The sequence below is a fragment of the Martes martes genome, assembly GCF_963455335.1.
Source record: "Martes martes genome assembly, chromosome: 9".
NCBI lineage: Eukaryota > Metazoa > Chordata > Mammalia > Carnivora > Mustelidae > Martes > Martes martes.
In genome coordinates, this window is record NC_137896.1 from 74,017,081 (window position 1) to 74,033,772 (window position 16,692).

A 16,692-nucleotide genomic window follows, 5' to 3' on the forward strand; every position below is an offset into this window, starting at 1 on the left:
AACAAAATGATACGATCTATAACTGCCTAAAATAGATCCCTAAGATAACATAATTGAAACATGCAAATAAAAATACTGTATAGCATGAATCCACAGATGTAAATTTGTAAAAGAAATATACTCCTAGACATACAAATGGCTAACAGACACATGAAAAAATGCTCAACATCACTCATCATCAGGGAAATACAAATCAAAATTACAATGAGATACTATCTCACACCTGTCAGAATGGCTAAAATTAACAACACAGGAAACAGCAGATGTTCATAAGGATGTGGAGAAAGGGTAGCCCTCTAATACAGTGGTGGGAATGCAAACCGGTACAGCCACTCTGGAAAACAGTATAGAGGTCCCTCAAAAAGTTAAAGATAGGCTGGGGCGCCTAGGTGGCTCAGTGGGTTAAGCCTCTGCCTTCGGCTCAGGTCATGATCTCAGGGTCCTGGGATCCAGCCCCGCATCAGGCTCTCTGCTTGGCAGGGAGCCTGCTTCCCCCTCTCTCTCTGCCTGCCTCTCTGCCTGTCAAGTAAATAAATAAAATCTTAAAAAAAAAAAAAAAGTTAAAGGTAGGGGCGCCTGGGTGGCTCAGTCATTGAGCCTTCAGCTCAGGTCATGACCCCAGGGTCCCGGGATCAAGTCCGCATCAGGCTTTCTGCCCGATCAGTGGAAAGCCTGCTTCTCCCTCTCCTACTCCTCCTGCTTGTGTTCCCTTTCTCACTGTCTCTCTCTGTCAAATAAATAAATAAAATCTTAAAAAGAAAAAGGTTAAAGACAAACTACCCTATAATCCAGCAATTGCATTACTAGGTATTTACCCAAAGGGTAGAGAAACACTGATTCGAAGGGATACGTGCAACCTGATGTTTATAACACTATTATCCACAATAGCCAAATTATGGAAAGAGCCCAAATGTCCATCAAATGATGAATAAGAAAGTTGTGCTATGTATGTATACAATGGAAAATTTTTCAGCCAAAAAAAGAATGAAATCTTTCCATTTGCGATGACATGCATGGAGCAAGACAGTATTATGCTAAGCAAAATAAGTCAGTCAGAGAAAGACAAATACCATATGATTTTACTCATATGTGGAATTTAAGAGACATTCACAGATGAACACAGGGGGTAAAAAAAAAGAGGCAAACCAGAAAGCAAACTGTTAACTACAGAGAACAAACTGAGGGTTACTGGAGGGGAGGTGGTTGGAGGAATGGATGATATGTCTGATGGACATTAAGGAGGGCACTTATGAATCACTAAACCCTACATCTGAAACTAATATTATGCTACATGTTAACTAACTAAAATTTAAATCTTGGAAGAAAAAAAAAAGAAATATACTACTTTTTTTTTTTTTTTTATAACTAGGCTCTAAGCCCAGCATAGAGCCTAACATGGGAGTCTGAACTCACAACCCTGAGGATCAAGACCTGAGCTGAGATCAAGAGTCGGATGCTTAACCAACTAAGCCACCCAGGCATTCCAAAAGAAATACACAGGTAAGTCACAAACATTCTTCTGGGAAGACTGTTTACAGTGATTACTTCTGGATGAGGAAGTAGATATCAACATCGTAGGAGATTAATCTTTGGTATTATGGCTTAAAGTTTTCAATTCATGTTATATTAAAACATAACAACAACAACCACAACTATTTTACCTGTTAGTATATAACTTTTCTTAAGTTAATTCATTTTTAAAGGATGAATGGTGAATTAGCTTGATTACCTTTTTTTGACAAATATTTCTCTAACTTATTCAGCCAATATTTACTGTGCCAGCTATCTACCAGGCTTAATTCTACATACTGATGGCACAGTGGTTTAAAAAGAAAAAAAAAAAGAAAAGAAAAGAGAAGATAAGCCCCTGCCGTCAAGGAGCTTTTTTCCAGTGGACAACCAACAAATAAATAAGTAATATAATTTCACTAGTGAGAAGTGTTATGGGGCGCCTGGGTGGCTCAGTGGCTTAAGGCCTCTGCCTTCGGCTCAGGTCATGGTCTCAGGGTCCTGGGATCGAGCCCCACATCGGGCTCTCTGCTTGGCGGGGAGCCTGCTTCCCTTCCTCTCTCTCTGCCTGCCTCTCTGCCTCCTTGTGATCTCTGTGTGTAAAAAATAAATAAATAAAATTTAAAAAAAAAAAAAAAAAAAAAGAGAAGTGTTATGAAAAAGAAACTTAGGGCATGATAGTGAATTGTTTAGGTTGAAAATAGCTACTTTACTGGAGAAAGGGGTCAGGAAAGATCTTTTGCAGGAGATATGTGATATGAAGCCTAAATGCCAGTCATGTGTTCCAAGTAAAGGATCCAAACATATGAACAAATAGAAAAGGCCAATAGGAACAAATAGAAAAGGCTAATATGACTTCAGTTGATTTACTTATATACTAGGCACTGTTTTGTGTTTTCTAGGTATTGACAGATAGTAATAATATCTCAATGTTAATAAATAGAAGGGGTGAAGAGTGGTGTGGTCCAAGACCAATAATAGAGGCAGCGCAAAGTCAGGAATGATCTTGAAGGACACTGAAAAATTTGAATTTTATTCTAATTGGAAGGGGAAGCTATTGAATATTTTAAGTAGAAAAGTGACATGACCAGGATTATGTTTTAAAAAATAACTCTGGCTACTATAATAAAAATGGGTTAGATTGGACCAGGAGTAGAAGGGGGGAAGCCAGCCAGTCAAAGGCTATTCTAATAATCCAGATGAGAGATAATGGTACCTTAGACTAGAATGGTAGGAGCAATGATGGGCTTGGATTACATTTTCACAACAGAGTTGACAAAGTTGGCTGATGGACATATATGAAGGTGATAGAGAAAAGTAAGTTAAATTAAATTATTAGTTCTTTACTCTTTTACTATGAATCAGTCAAGAAAGTATAAATTAGATTAGATAAACTTCCTAAGTTACATACATAATGATACTTCTAAAAAAACCCTTTTCCTACTAAAAATTTAAAAATACTTACATTTCTTTCTACTTCAATTAATCTGTCTTTAACTTTCAGAAGCTCTCTAGTTGTTTCTTGACTTTCTCGCTCCCATTTATTATCTTCACCAGAAGCTGGAGGAGAGCTCTGTACCATTCTTTCTTCATCTTGTCTCTGTTTGAGAGCTTCATAATTCTTTTTCACCTAAAATTTTATTTAAAATATGTTAATGGGGAGAAAAAGAATCACCAAAGTTATCACTTCTTACAATCAGACTCTGCAATGGTCTGGTGAATGTGAAAGACACTATTAAAAAAATGTGATAAATAATATGTATGATTATCACTACTATCAAGATCACAATTTATGCTTTGTAAACTGCAAATTCTTTTCTCCTAGAAAATTTAAATACACCTTGCTTAAGTGCCACACTCTAGTAATATATGGGCCATACTCCCATGATAATTTCAGATCCTGTTGCTTATGATGAAAATATCACTAAAGAATCAATTAACTGGACATAGACATGTTGCTAAATATTAATAATTATTTTGACCCATCTATAGCTGGATTTAGAAATTTCAGAGATCCCATGTAAAGGTCAGATGAAGACTTGAGATATGTAATAATTCCTTCTAAAAAAGAAGCAGGCTCCCTGCTGAGCAGAGAGCCTGATGCGGGGCTTGATCCCAGGACCCTGGGATCATGACCTGAGCCGAAGGCAGAGGCTTTAACCCACTGAGCCACCCAGCCACCCTAAATTTTAATATTCTAATAAATGAGTGACATCGTTTCCACTCTCCTATTTTGCATTAATTTCCCACAGGGTCTTTTCTCTAGGCTTCTAAAGACTATAGACATATGCCATTATGAAGAAGGGGAGTTGAGAATAAAACTCAAAGCTTCTTATTTTTAGTCCATTGTTACAACTAAGTTTCAAAAATGCCCCTTTACCTGATGTATCCACAGAATCTCTAGTTTATGTTCACATAAAAAATGACATATCTGCCATCAACATTTCTTTGAGGCAGCATACAGGTGGGTCTTGCCTTTTAACCTAATTTATTAACCTCTGCCTTTCTACTTAGATGTTTAGAACTTTTATATTTAATGTGATTATTGATCTGGCTTGTTTTAAAACTGACATTTTGCTCTTTGTCCAATCTGTACTTTTGTTCCTCTTTTTTTCCTGTTTTTTTTTGTTTTTTTATAATAATTCTACTTTATCTCCTTTGTTGGCATATTAGCTATACCTTTTGGTCATGCTATTTTAGCAATTACTTCAGGCCTTCAACTCATATTTAAAACTTTCATATCTTCAAGTGATATACCTCTTCACATACAGTATTAAAAGTTAGTACAGCCTAAATTCAGTTTTATGGCTATGGCAGGTGGCTAGTCCAATAGCTATGCCAAAATGGCTGGAAGTGGAAAATGATGAAATTTTACATCTCTGCCCCCTGGACTTGAAATGCATATAATCAACCCATACCCAAACTGGCTGAGTAGCTTCATGAAGTTGACTTTCTTTGCAACCTAGATACTGCAGATTAATTAAATCTGGCACCAAATTTTACTTTATTTTTTGGATAATCCTTCATGTAAACTAAGCAAAATTCTAGAATTTCTTCTTTAACAATATATATTTCATGGTACAAATACCAAAAACGATGGTGTGGGCAAATGGGGGAACAAAACCTTTCTCCTTTTCTGTATGAGAAATCCATCTTTGTTAACTGCGTCCTTAGAAACCTGAAGAAATCGGAATGTTCTGTGTTACTGGGCAAGACTGCATATGAGAAAAATGACCCAAATTTATTTATTTATTTATTATGGTTTTATTTATTTATTTGACAGAGAGAGACACACAGAGAGAGAGGGAACACAAGCAGGGGGAGTGGGAGAGGGAGAAGCAGGCTTCCCGCTGAGCAGGGAGCTCAATGTGGGCCCCGATCACAGGACCCTGGGAACATGACCTGAGCCGAAGGCAGACGCTTAATGACTGAGCCACCCAGGCACCGGGTAAATTATATTTAAACTGCAAGAACTATAAGTACCTAATAGAAAACTGTATCTTTAAACTTCTCTGAGTGCAGCAACTCTTAAAACTATTATATCCATTGTGGAGACCTCCATGCCTTCAGAGTTTTTGCAAGAGATGATGACTACTATGGAGCATGGAGTCTCAAAGACAGTGCAGCTCCTGCATGCTCAGTGTGAATCTCATTGTCTTGCACCTGAACTGTCATCTGGTGGGAATATGACTTTCAAACAACTATAAGAAGAGGGACCCATGACAGTGCCCTGCTTTATACTTGTATTTCCAACAGCTTCCTGAATCAAATGATTCTAAATTAGGCCCACAGTAATCTTCTCAATCTGAATGTTTAGTTGATTATAAAAGCACTCCTGGTGGTACCACAGAGATGATAAAAGGGAAAAAAACCAACAAACAAAACAAAAAAACAGAACATGATTCTACCTTTCTACCATATATGAATGCTAGGGAATGGACAAGCCCCTTTGATTTCAATTTATTTATGTAAGGGAAAACAGACAGTTGCTCCTGCCCTGCTTATTTCACAGAATAATTCCAAATATCACAAGACAGCAGATCTAGAAGAAAACCTCAAATTTATGAGAACAGGTGATTTCCTACATCACACATACTATTTTCCTCTACTTGGTATCCTCATACCCCCATCTCTATCAAACTTTTACCTGGATTTTCAATAGAAGTATGTCAAAGTGAAGTGTCAATATTACATTGAAAGCTTTTCTAAAGAGTAAGACTGCCTCTTCCCCATTCCATTCCCACAAAACTAGTATGTCTCTAATTGCATGGGGAACATGTGCACATGAAATAGAATTGTATAAATTACAGTGTATAAACAAAATATAGTTTGTCATAAACTAAATGACCAGGATCTGCTACTCTCAAATTTAAGAAAAAGGAAGAAATAGAATATTAATGATGTTGCTTTTTTGTTTTCTTACTTTACACTTTTCTGTCCAAATTTTGACAATTAAAATTCTTTCCAGGGAAATGACTTACTGTTTTAAGTTCTTGGCGCAACTGCTGGTTATAATTTGTGGATTCTTCTAATCGAGCTTCTAAGGCAGCAATTTTTTCTTCTTTTATTTCAAGGGACTTCTTTAGAGTGGATTCTAATTTTGATTCCAAAAGTTTGTACCTACTATCCAAGTACAAAAATAACAGTTCATCACTGGAGGCAGATGTGAATGTCAATATTTTAGTTATCTTTCTGAATGGTGGATTCATAAATATATTATTTGTAATTATTTTTTACAAAAAGGACAGTACATGAATACAGTCTGAAAGTCAATCACAAACTAGGGATTATGATGAATTCTTATACATGAGAATCTTGATAACTATACCAAATAAAAACCTGAAGTACATATATGAGAAATTTTATCATTCTGCATTTTACTCTAATTACTCTAATTAATTTATATATACATGCTTTCTGCTCAGTAGACAATAAGATACAAATTACATTACAAAAATTCCAATGAATTAAAATCTAGACTACATAAAACAGTTATTTTTAACAATACATACTTCTAGTCTAGCTGGAATCACATGGCTGACTGGATGCTAAACAGTAGACTACTTGAAAATCTGTCTGCCAGACTGTAATTATCATGAGGGAATAAAAATTTTTAAGCTTGTATTGATCATTCTCAAAATTAAAGGGTATATAAAGTAATTTTTTATTCTGTTTGTCAAGACTTATTTTTCCACATTATTTTTATGCCTTAATTACATCAGCATATCTTTGTTTCATATTTCTCTTCCATCTCTCTTTAAGTCTACTTTTAGCACACAAAATACATGAAACAACTGAGGCATTTAAGTACACGATTCAAATAAAAAACTAACTTTATATTTCAAGAGAGGGTTTGTTTATTGTTAACTCATGCTACCTTTACAGGTAATTATACCCTCTGGTCTTTCGCTAGCTGGGTGGCGTCCTGTTTTTCTACTAAGTCGTAACTATTTAGAGTAATATTTTGGCATTTTTTTCTTGTATCAATATTAGGTTGTATTTATCTGGGTTTTTACTTTTTTTTCTTATAGAACTTTCTTTATGGAAAGAAAGGAACCAGAAACAGGATGAAATATAAATATTCTGTATTAGTACAGCAAAGAACGTTTGAGCAGAAAAAAAACAGTAATTTCAACTGTTTGCCAAACAGACTTACTACTCACCTGTCATCAGTATTTTGCTCATCATGTAAGAGTCGCTCCTTATTTAACCCTATCTTCTCAAGCTCATGAGTTAATTTTTCAAGATCATTATTCATTTGTTGAGTCTTCAATTTTTCACTTACCAAATCCTTATTTTAAAAGGAATGTAAAACTCACATAAGTGTCATGACCATGAACATCTAACAAAGTTAGCCAAAACTATAACTACCACTATCCAGGAATATATATAATTCAAACCAGGAAAAACAGAAATGTTAAATTTTTCTTCACCAATAAAAAGTAGTTAAGCAACAAAATAACCTAGTTCAACAATATGTTTTTCCTTTTTTGTTTTTTGTTAATATTTCTTAACTTTTCATGTTAAAACTGAAAGGAAAAACTCTTTATTCGTGAACATTTTAGGTTTGAGAACTGTAAGAAAAAGGATACATATCCATTAACTTTTTAATAATGAGCTAGGACTTTACTGCATATTTCTTCCTATGAATATATGCTGGATACAACACCCTTCTTATACCACAAGCATCCATCTGTCAGTGGAAGAGCCCTAAGATACTGATCTGAAGAAAAAGGGCACATTCTTAGAAGTTCAGACCCAAGGAACCTGTTGTTCATGACTATAGGACTGTACAACAACAGAATAAAAGCAAAAAGTTAATAATGGGTCCTTCTCAATGTCTGTTTAGCAGAAATGCAGACTTCCTGAAATGAGTTTCTGCCAGAATTGTAAGAAAATTTTAAACTCATCTTAAAGGGTTGCCATGTATAGTACAGCCTAGGGATAGCAAAAAAGAGCCAAGTATGCTGTCTTCTAATCTTTATCATGTTTCATAGGACCTACTGCCAATCAACTCCTGGAAGTTTCACAACTCTTCTCAACACACAGATCCAAACAACTACCAATTGTTCAGTGCTGAATCTTAAGTTCAACCTGATTTGCATTCTCAGGCTTAGAGGTCAAAATTCATTGGATTTTGGAATCTGAAAGATCTGGACTGGATTCCAGTAATCCAATTTTGCCATTTATTAGCTGTGTGATCCTGAGTAAGTTACTTAATGTCTCTAATGCTTTCTGATCTAATGGAAATAGTATCTATAGAGGATTAGTTGTAAAAATTACAGAAACATACATAAATACAACTTATGAAGTCCTTAGCCCACTACTTGGCACATAGTTAGCATTCAATAAATAGTAGCTATCATGTTTTCTATCATACTTTAGCATTTAGTAACAGTCTTGATCAAATATTTTAATATTATTTTGAAACAAGATATAAAATTATAATGTATTAAGTAATATACTACATGGAAATCGTATTACTATAATATCTTAAAAAATAAAATTTACATGTACTTCTTGGTATAACAAAAGTATGAAACTTAGAAAATGTTTCTAGTTCTAATTCCAAATTTCTACTTCGAACCATAAACAGAGGATTCAAATTTCTTATGGGTTCCAATAAAACTTAATAAAGCCCTGAATTAAAAATATAAAAAGAATTTGCCTTAAATTTAGGTAACTATATTTACCTCTCGTAACGTAACCAAAGTTTTTATATCAATAGTTGCTCTTTTCACAAGTTCCTTATTTTCTTTCTCTAATTCTTTCAGACGAGTGCAGGATTCTTTATAAATACTGATCTCTTTGAAAAGAGTTTTGTTTTCTTTTTCTAAATTTCCAATTTTCACATTGTTTTCTTCTAATGTGGTATCTTTTATTTCTGCTTGCTGTCGGAGTCTTTTATTTTCCTTCTCTAGTTGTTTCTTATCCTTCTCCAGTTGAGAAGTCTCTTGTTCTAATGATTTATTTTCTTTTTCTAGCTGTTCTAGTCTTTTGCTAGATATTTTTAACTCTTCTAGGTTTTTCTGCAATGTTTGATTTTCCACCTCTAAGTCTTGTAGTTCACTCTCTAACTGTTGAATCTTTTTATTGCTGTTTTCTAGAGCTTTCTGTAGCCTTTGATTTTCTGTATCTAAACCCTGGTAGCTAACTTCTAAGCGTTCTGTCTTCTTGAAAGATGCTTTCATGAGTTCCAAACCCTTCTTAAGTTGCTCTTTTTCACTTTCCAGTTCTTTATTTTCTAGTTGTAGCTGAGCCATTTTCATGCTTGCACACTTCAAAGATTCCACATTCCTTCGCAGTTCTAAGTTTTCCTCATCTAGTTGGGAATTCTCTTTTTCTAGGGATTCTAACTGAAAAGTAAGGTTTTTAAAGCTATCCAGTGTTTTTTTTAACTTCCTGTTTTCTCTTTCTAGCTCTGAATTTTCTTGTTCTAATGCCTCAATTTTTTCACAGGTAATTTTTAAATTGGTTATCTTTTTCTGTAACGATTCATTTTCTTTCTCAAGATGATGCAACTCATTTTCAAGTTCTTCTGCTCGTTCTCCTTTTTCTTTATAGTGTTCCAATTCTTTTCTAATTTGTCTTTTTTCAAACTCAATCTTGCTTAGCTTGCTACTTGTTTCTTTGATCGATTCATGGAGAATTTTATTTTCTTTTTCAATATCTTTCACCCTTGCTTCAGCACTTATCTGGGAGCGCTGCCTTAAGGAAGACACGGTTTGATTCAGATGTTCATTTTCCTGTTCCAATATTTTAATCTAATTATAAAGAACAAAGGAGAAAATTGAAAACTTAATTGAGCATAAACAAAATATTTTTAATTACAGTTTCTCCTTTCTAAAAAATAACAGGGAAACCAGGACATAAATGGGTGCTAATTTCTTTTTTTTTTTTTTTTTTTTTTTTTTTTTGGGTGCTAATTTCTATCTTACTTTTAATTCTGACAAATATTTACTGAGAGACCCTTGTGTACATGTACTGCCAGGTCCTTCTTTCCTTAAGGAGTTCATAATGTAAAGAAATGGTTAGGAGAGATGTATTTAATACTAATCAAAGTGATCTTCGGAATATTCATAGTTACATGTTTCAAATTCAAATAAGAACACAGGTCCTTTTTTATTTTTCCAATAAATTTGCAATGCATATACACAGTGGGTTCTTAATGAATATTGCTATGTTTTATATGTATATATGTAGGTCTGTATTCATTCCCCTAAGAATTCTAATTTGGAAACATCAAAATAACAAAATCCTCTGTATATCTGAAAACTAATCCATCCAATTTATATCATGGCCTAATTTTGTGTTTCTCAAAAGTCAGTATTAAATAATCCCCTGAGAACCTTGTAAAAATACAGATTCATGCTTAGCTCTAGAATTTTTATTCTGTAGCTCTATAGAGACCTATATTTTTAGAGGTAGCCTGAGGACTACACTTGGATAATATTAAAACTAATCATTTTACTTCTAAAATAGTAACAAACTTTAAAACAGCAGGTTAATCGATATATCCAGTTCTCAGTTTCCTAAAGCATAAAATGAGAAAGACCAATAAATACTTGAAAGCAAATGAGAATGCATCCTAGAGGTAGCAACCACATCCCCCTCTTCCTCAGGGTTGGAGTACAGCTGCATTTCTCCCCAACTCCACTCAGAAACTTCATAATCTTCAGTCCTATTTCACAGACACTTGAAAGCACAGGTATCGCAAAATTTTATACCAGATAAGTATTAAGCATATTGGCCATTTAAAAAATTCTAAGTTTTCCCTTCAACTTTCCTAAAATACACAGGATAGAAAATGAAAACCACAGTTACTCTAAAATTTAAGCAATTCTAAAATATTCGCCTTTCATGTTATATGAACATTTTGTTTGCCTAAACTTTAAAATAACTTTTGTTAACACACTTCAAAGTATATTGCTTAATAGGAAATTTATGAACCTGTCTCTCTGAATTTTCTCTAAGTGTTTCAATTGTTTTCTCAAGCTGAGCTTTCTCCTTCATTAGATCCTTGCTTAAATTCTGACAATTCTGAAGACTTTGCTTTTCTTGAATAATCTCATTTTCAAGAATTTCAACCTAGAGAAAATTAAATAAAAAAACAATGTATCATTAAATATTTTACAACAGTGTAAACATGTAAAAACAAAAGATAATTAAAAAAAAAACCGAAAAGACAATTTTCAAATAAAAAATTAAATACAGTTTTAACACTCAAATGATGACAATTAAGTACTGAGTAGAGAAATTCAAGTAATATTTCATGCTTTTAGCATGGAATACTTTTAGCAGCTGTATGAAATATGCAGACGTGATTATCTTTCATAACCTGTACATCTTTGAAGGGTACATTGCTACTTCTAAAAACAAAGATAAATCTAAGTGAATATATGATAATTATGTGCTATATGAAGACTGTACAAATCTTTTTTTTTTAAAGATTTTATTTATTTATTTGACAGACAGAGATCACAAGTAGGCAGAGAGGCAGGCAGAGAGAGAGAGGAGGGAAGCAGGCTCCCCGTTGAGCAGAGAGCCCAATGCGGGGCTTGATCCCAGGACCCTGAGATCATGACCTGAGCTGAAGGCAGAGGCTTTAACCCACTGAGCCACCCAGACGCCCCAAGACTGTACAAATCTTATTGAAAGACTCTTTTGGCTTGAGGAGATTTATAAAGTAAAACTTTACAGTCAAGTAATTTTACTGAAGAAGGAAGAAGAGAATATAAAAGCATGAGTGAAAGATAAGAAATAGTGATTTAAGTTTAATGAGGAAACAGACAGAGATTAGGTTTAAAATAAAAAGGAAAGAGGGAGAAAAAAGGAGGAGAATACTAGAGAAAAAAGGGCTGAAATTAACTCCAGCATATGTTTATAGTCTAGGTTTAAATTTATTTTCAATTACACGTTTTAAAGATATGATCAGGTATGTGGCTAAAATAAAGATAAAATAGCAAAATTCCAGTTTAAATTACGTCAACTTGATTTTACTATTATTATACAACATATCCAAACCAGGTAATAAAAGAAAATAAAGATTTAGCTATATAAAATATTCCACTTCAAGTTTAAATATTAAATCCTTATGTCAATAATAAAGAAGTTTAAGAATTTGAATAGTCTTACATAAAGCAAGTTGAATTTTCCTATTTTATTATCAATGGAAGATAGCCATATATGGAAGACTACCTTCCAGTAATATGTCAAAAGCATAAAGTCACAAATCTTATCCAGTTACTCAATGCAACATAAATATGTTCAGGAAGGTTTTAGTTATTAATTATGAATCCAATTCTCCCATTAAAGACTGAAATATATGGGTAACAGTTATTTAATTAAACTCATTTTTTGTCTTACATCAATGGAATTCAGGTGAAATAGTCAGTTTACCAAAGATACCTTTCATACAATGGATTTATTAAAAATTGTTAGAATCAATAAAAATTTGTTAGAATTCAAGGCTAACTTTAAAATCAAATTATAATTTCCAGACCCAATTATAATGATAACCAAAATAAAACTGTTCCAAGTTCTAAATAGCCACTCCTACTTTTATATTATATTGATTGTCAAATGCTTATTAAGATTATTTGGTTAATGGATTAAAGATGATGCAAAAATGTTTTTAAAGAGTAAAAATCTGGCAAGATAATCAAGGGGTCAAATAAATGCAAAATGCAAAATAATACACATTATCTAAGGCAGTGGTTCTCAATGCATGGTTCCAAAAAACTAGGAAGACCATCACTCCGGAATTTCTTAGAAATGAGAATTCTTCACCCCTACCCTAGCCCAGACCCACCAAATCAGAAACTCTGGGCATGGGACTCAGCAATCTGTTTTAACAAGTCCTGAAGGTGACTCTGATAAATACTATAGTTCAAAAATCACTGGTCTAAAGGTGAGGGAGATTTTCATAAATGAGTCTAGAAACCCAGAATCTATAAAGAAAAAACTAGACATGGCTGACTAGATATAGAAATAAAAAGGAATTTGAGAGGCAGAGTGAGGGGTTTCGGGGGTAGGGAAGGAAAAAATGAAACAAGATGGGATCATGAGGGAGACAAACCATAAGAGACTCTTAATCTCACAAAACAAACTGAGGGTTGCGGGGGCGGGGGTATGGAGAGGGTGACTAGGTTATGGACACTGGGGAGGGTATGTGCTATGGTGAGTGCTGTGATATGTGTAAGCCTGATGATTCACAGACCTGTACCCCTGGGGCAAATATTATATGTTAGTTTTAATAAATTTTTTTTTTAAAGAATGCAGTGAGTAAAATCTAGATTGTGGTAAACTAGATTAAACCACCTGGTTTCTTTAACAGAAAAATACTAGGCATACAGAGTAAACCTTACACTAAAAAAGACAACAGACATCAGTTGATTGAGTGTATAGATCTTATTCTAATTCAGATTTGAACAACAGGAAAAAAAAATGCCAATAGAGTTGGAGAAACTGAAATGCTAACCAAACTCTATTAAAACTTTTTTAAAAGATTTTGTTTGTTTGACAGAGAGAGACACAGCAAGAGAGGGAACACAGGCAGGGGGAGTGGGTGAGGGAGAAGCAGGCTTCCCGATGAGCAGGGAGCCTGATGCTGGGCTCAATACCAGGACCCTGGGATCATGACCTGAGTTGAAGACAGACGCTTAACAACTGAGCCACCCAGGCGCCCCTCTATTAAATTTTTAAGTGTGATAATGTCACTGTTCTTTTTTTAAAAAATTCTTACTTTTAAGAGATATATAATGAGATACTTTTTAGTAAAATGATACCATGTTGAGGATTTACTTCAAAATCATCTAGTGGCTGTGGGGAGAGAAAAAAGGGTAGAAATAAGACTGGTTATAAGTTAATAATTGTTGAAGCTGAATGAATATAGAAGTTCATTTGTGCTTGAAAATGTCAATTAGTTAAAATAATGAGAGTACATTAAAAACTGGAAAATAAATGTTCAACCACAGGGCTATTTATACTTTTACATAAATTCTTTAACTTACATTAAACATTAGTTTTTATTTACCTTTTTACTTAGTCTTTGATTTTCTTTTTCAATTTTCAGGATTTTGGAAGTGTTGCCTTCTGCAGAATCCATAGTACTCCGAAGTTCTTCTACCGTTTTTGTAAGACTCTGGTTTTCCATCTCCAATTTCAATAACCTGCTTGATGTTAACTCATTCACCTCATGGCCCAAGGATTTTTGTGGTGCTATAATAATGTGAAGAATACTGTCACTAGTAAAAGTACATTTACTCATTATTATTTAAAATAATGAGTGTAAAAGTACTATATCAGCTGGTCCTTAATTCTATAAAAAATTTATAGTTATACAAGATAGACAAATGGAAAAAAAAACCAGATAAAAGATGGGTAAATCTTGAATTTTTAATGCATCCATAAGCATTCTAGAGAAAAAAATACATAAAATTTAGACTGAACAGACTACAGAATTTCAGTTCTAGTTTCATGAGAAATTTGGCAATGTTCAAGCCACTTTAACCTCAGTGAATCTTAGGTTACTTGTACAAAATATAGTTATTGCTCTGTGTGTCTCACAGAGCTATCGTGTGATTCACATAGGTATAAAGCATATCCTATGCCACATCTTCAAAAATTAAAGGAAGACAGTCTAAGGGAGAAAAAAAGTCCCTATTTCCTAATCCTGACTCCAAGAAGGAAAAGACAGTATACACTGATCACGCTGAAAAAGTCTTTCTCTAAATAAAGAATTGCTACTAAACTAGAGTATAAAGAGCAACATGTATACCATTTTGTCAAAAAATTCTATTTCTAAGTAGATTTTGGCACAATTACATTTTTTTAAAGTAAGAAAACTCAGTTTTTAGTTCTCTATATAATGCAAACCAAAAATAATTATTTTTAATAACCCTAAAGCAGATTAATTAGATATCTTGATGATATAAAAATTGGGATTTAAAGTGAAATATGATACCTAGATTCATTTTGAAATCTTAGATTTCAGGAAGAGAAATGGAGAAGTACAGGAAGGTACTCTAGGTCTATCTATCTTTGTGTACGCTTGAAATTCTCCATCAATAAGGAGAGAAACACACAAACATATACACACATACACAAAACAACATATTCCCCAACAAGCATATAAGCATACATTCTTTTCAAAATTAGGTATGGTAAAATGTCCCCCAGACTGTAAGTAAAGAAAGCCTCAATTCTTATTTCTAGTTTTTATTCTAGTTAGCATATTATTCTTTTTTTTTTTTTAAAGATACACTTATCTATTTGACACAGAGAGAGAGAGAGAGTGAGAGACAGAGCACAAGCAGTGGGAGCAGCAGGCAGGCAGGCAAAGGGAGAGGGAGAAGCAGGCTCCCCCCTGAGCAAGGAACCTGACGTGGGACTGATCCCAGGACGCTGGGATCATGACCTGCACCCAAGGCAGCTGCTTAACTGACTGAGCCACCCAGGTGCCCCAGCATATTATTCTTTAATTGAAAGCTGGTACAACTGATAGTCACTGACTTTTTAAATTCCATTAGTAGTCCAAGTCTTACAATACAACTTTACTTCATGATCGGTAGAAATACATTTCAATTAAACAAGATTAGACTACAATACTCAATATACCTTAATAATACTTTCAATAACATGTGTTTCAAAGATGCTTCAGGTCAGACTATAAAGAATTAAAAAGGATGCTTACAACACAATTTTTAAAAGTAATCTCTATGTGCAACATGGGGTTTGAACCGAAGAACACGAGAGCTGCATGTTCCACTGACTGAGCTAGCCAGGTACCCCCCTTACAACATATTTTTAATAACATAGGAGGCTTCCTACAATATAATCTCTGGTGAAAAAAAAGAACCTGCATTATATATACACATTGATCTGATGAGGTCTAAAATGTCTATTTGTGTGTAGAAACATATTGTAAGCAAATTTTTTGAAATGTCAAAAATGACTGCAGAATTTATTAGTGATTTTCATGTCTTCCTTTATATTTTTCCACATTTTACAAATTTTCTAAAAAGCAATTCCCTTGAATAGTTAAACAACAACACGTCACACTGAAACAAGTATTCAGGGCTATGATCCTAATATGAATTGCAAGACAACTGTGATGATGATGATGAAAAAAATAACAACAATAAACATTCAAATGCTACCATTTACCAGTACTCTACTAATAGCTTCATAAGTAGTAATGAATTCAACCCTGCAATATCCCTACAAGGCACATACTATTATTGTTCCCACATAACAGATGAAGAAACTCTTAATTGTCTAATTTTAACTAGTAGTAGAAAACATTTAAGTCTGAATTATTTTCTTTATAACTCAATTCACAAAAAAATATAGTAAAAAGGTTGCACGAGTACTTTAAGTAACACATCTCAGCAAGTTCACTGGCTCAATATCATCACTTACTGTGTAATGAATTTACATGGGATCCCAGAATTTGGAAGCAGGTTTTCATGTGTAAAATTAGGAAAAACCTAATGGTAGTAAATAGGATGAACCATCTGTAGAAGTAATTATCCTGTAAGCATCAGACTACAAGCTCTCTCAGACCTATGTCTACCTTACCACCATATCCTCAGGGCCTGGTATAATATCTTATATATGATAGATGCTTAATATCTGGAAGGAAGGAAAGCAGGTGAAATAACCTAACACTCAGTAACTGAG

The 16,692-nt window shown here is 33.8% G+C and overlaps 1 protein-coding gene across 3 annotated transcripts in view; it reads right to left on the reverse strand.

The window, feature by feature from the left end:
• Positions 1-16,692, reverse strand: part of CCDC88A (coiled-coil domain containing 88A) — a 119,506-nt gene that overhangs the window by 26,365 nt on the left and 76,449 nt on the right. For 2 of the 3 annotated variants that reach the window (XM_080813295.1, XM_080813293.1), the window contains exons 13-18: positions 14,045-14,229; positions 10,960-11,097; positions 8,703-9,773; positions 7,173-7,300; positions 5,991-6,132; positions 2,975-3,139 (exon numbers count right to left, since the gene is read on the reverse strand). In XM_080813295.1, coding sequence (XP_080669421.1) covers positions 2,975-3,139; positions 5,991-6,132; positions 7,173-7,300; positions 8,703-9,773; positions 10,960-11,097; positions 14,045-14,229 — 1,829 coding nt within the window. The remainder of the gene's footprint in view (positions 1-2,974; positions 3,140-5,990; positions 6,133-7,172; positions 7,301-8,702; positions 9,774-10,959; positions 11,098-14,044; positions 14,230-16,692) is intronic. The other variant, XM_080813294.1, reaches the window with a different exon arrangement.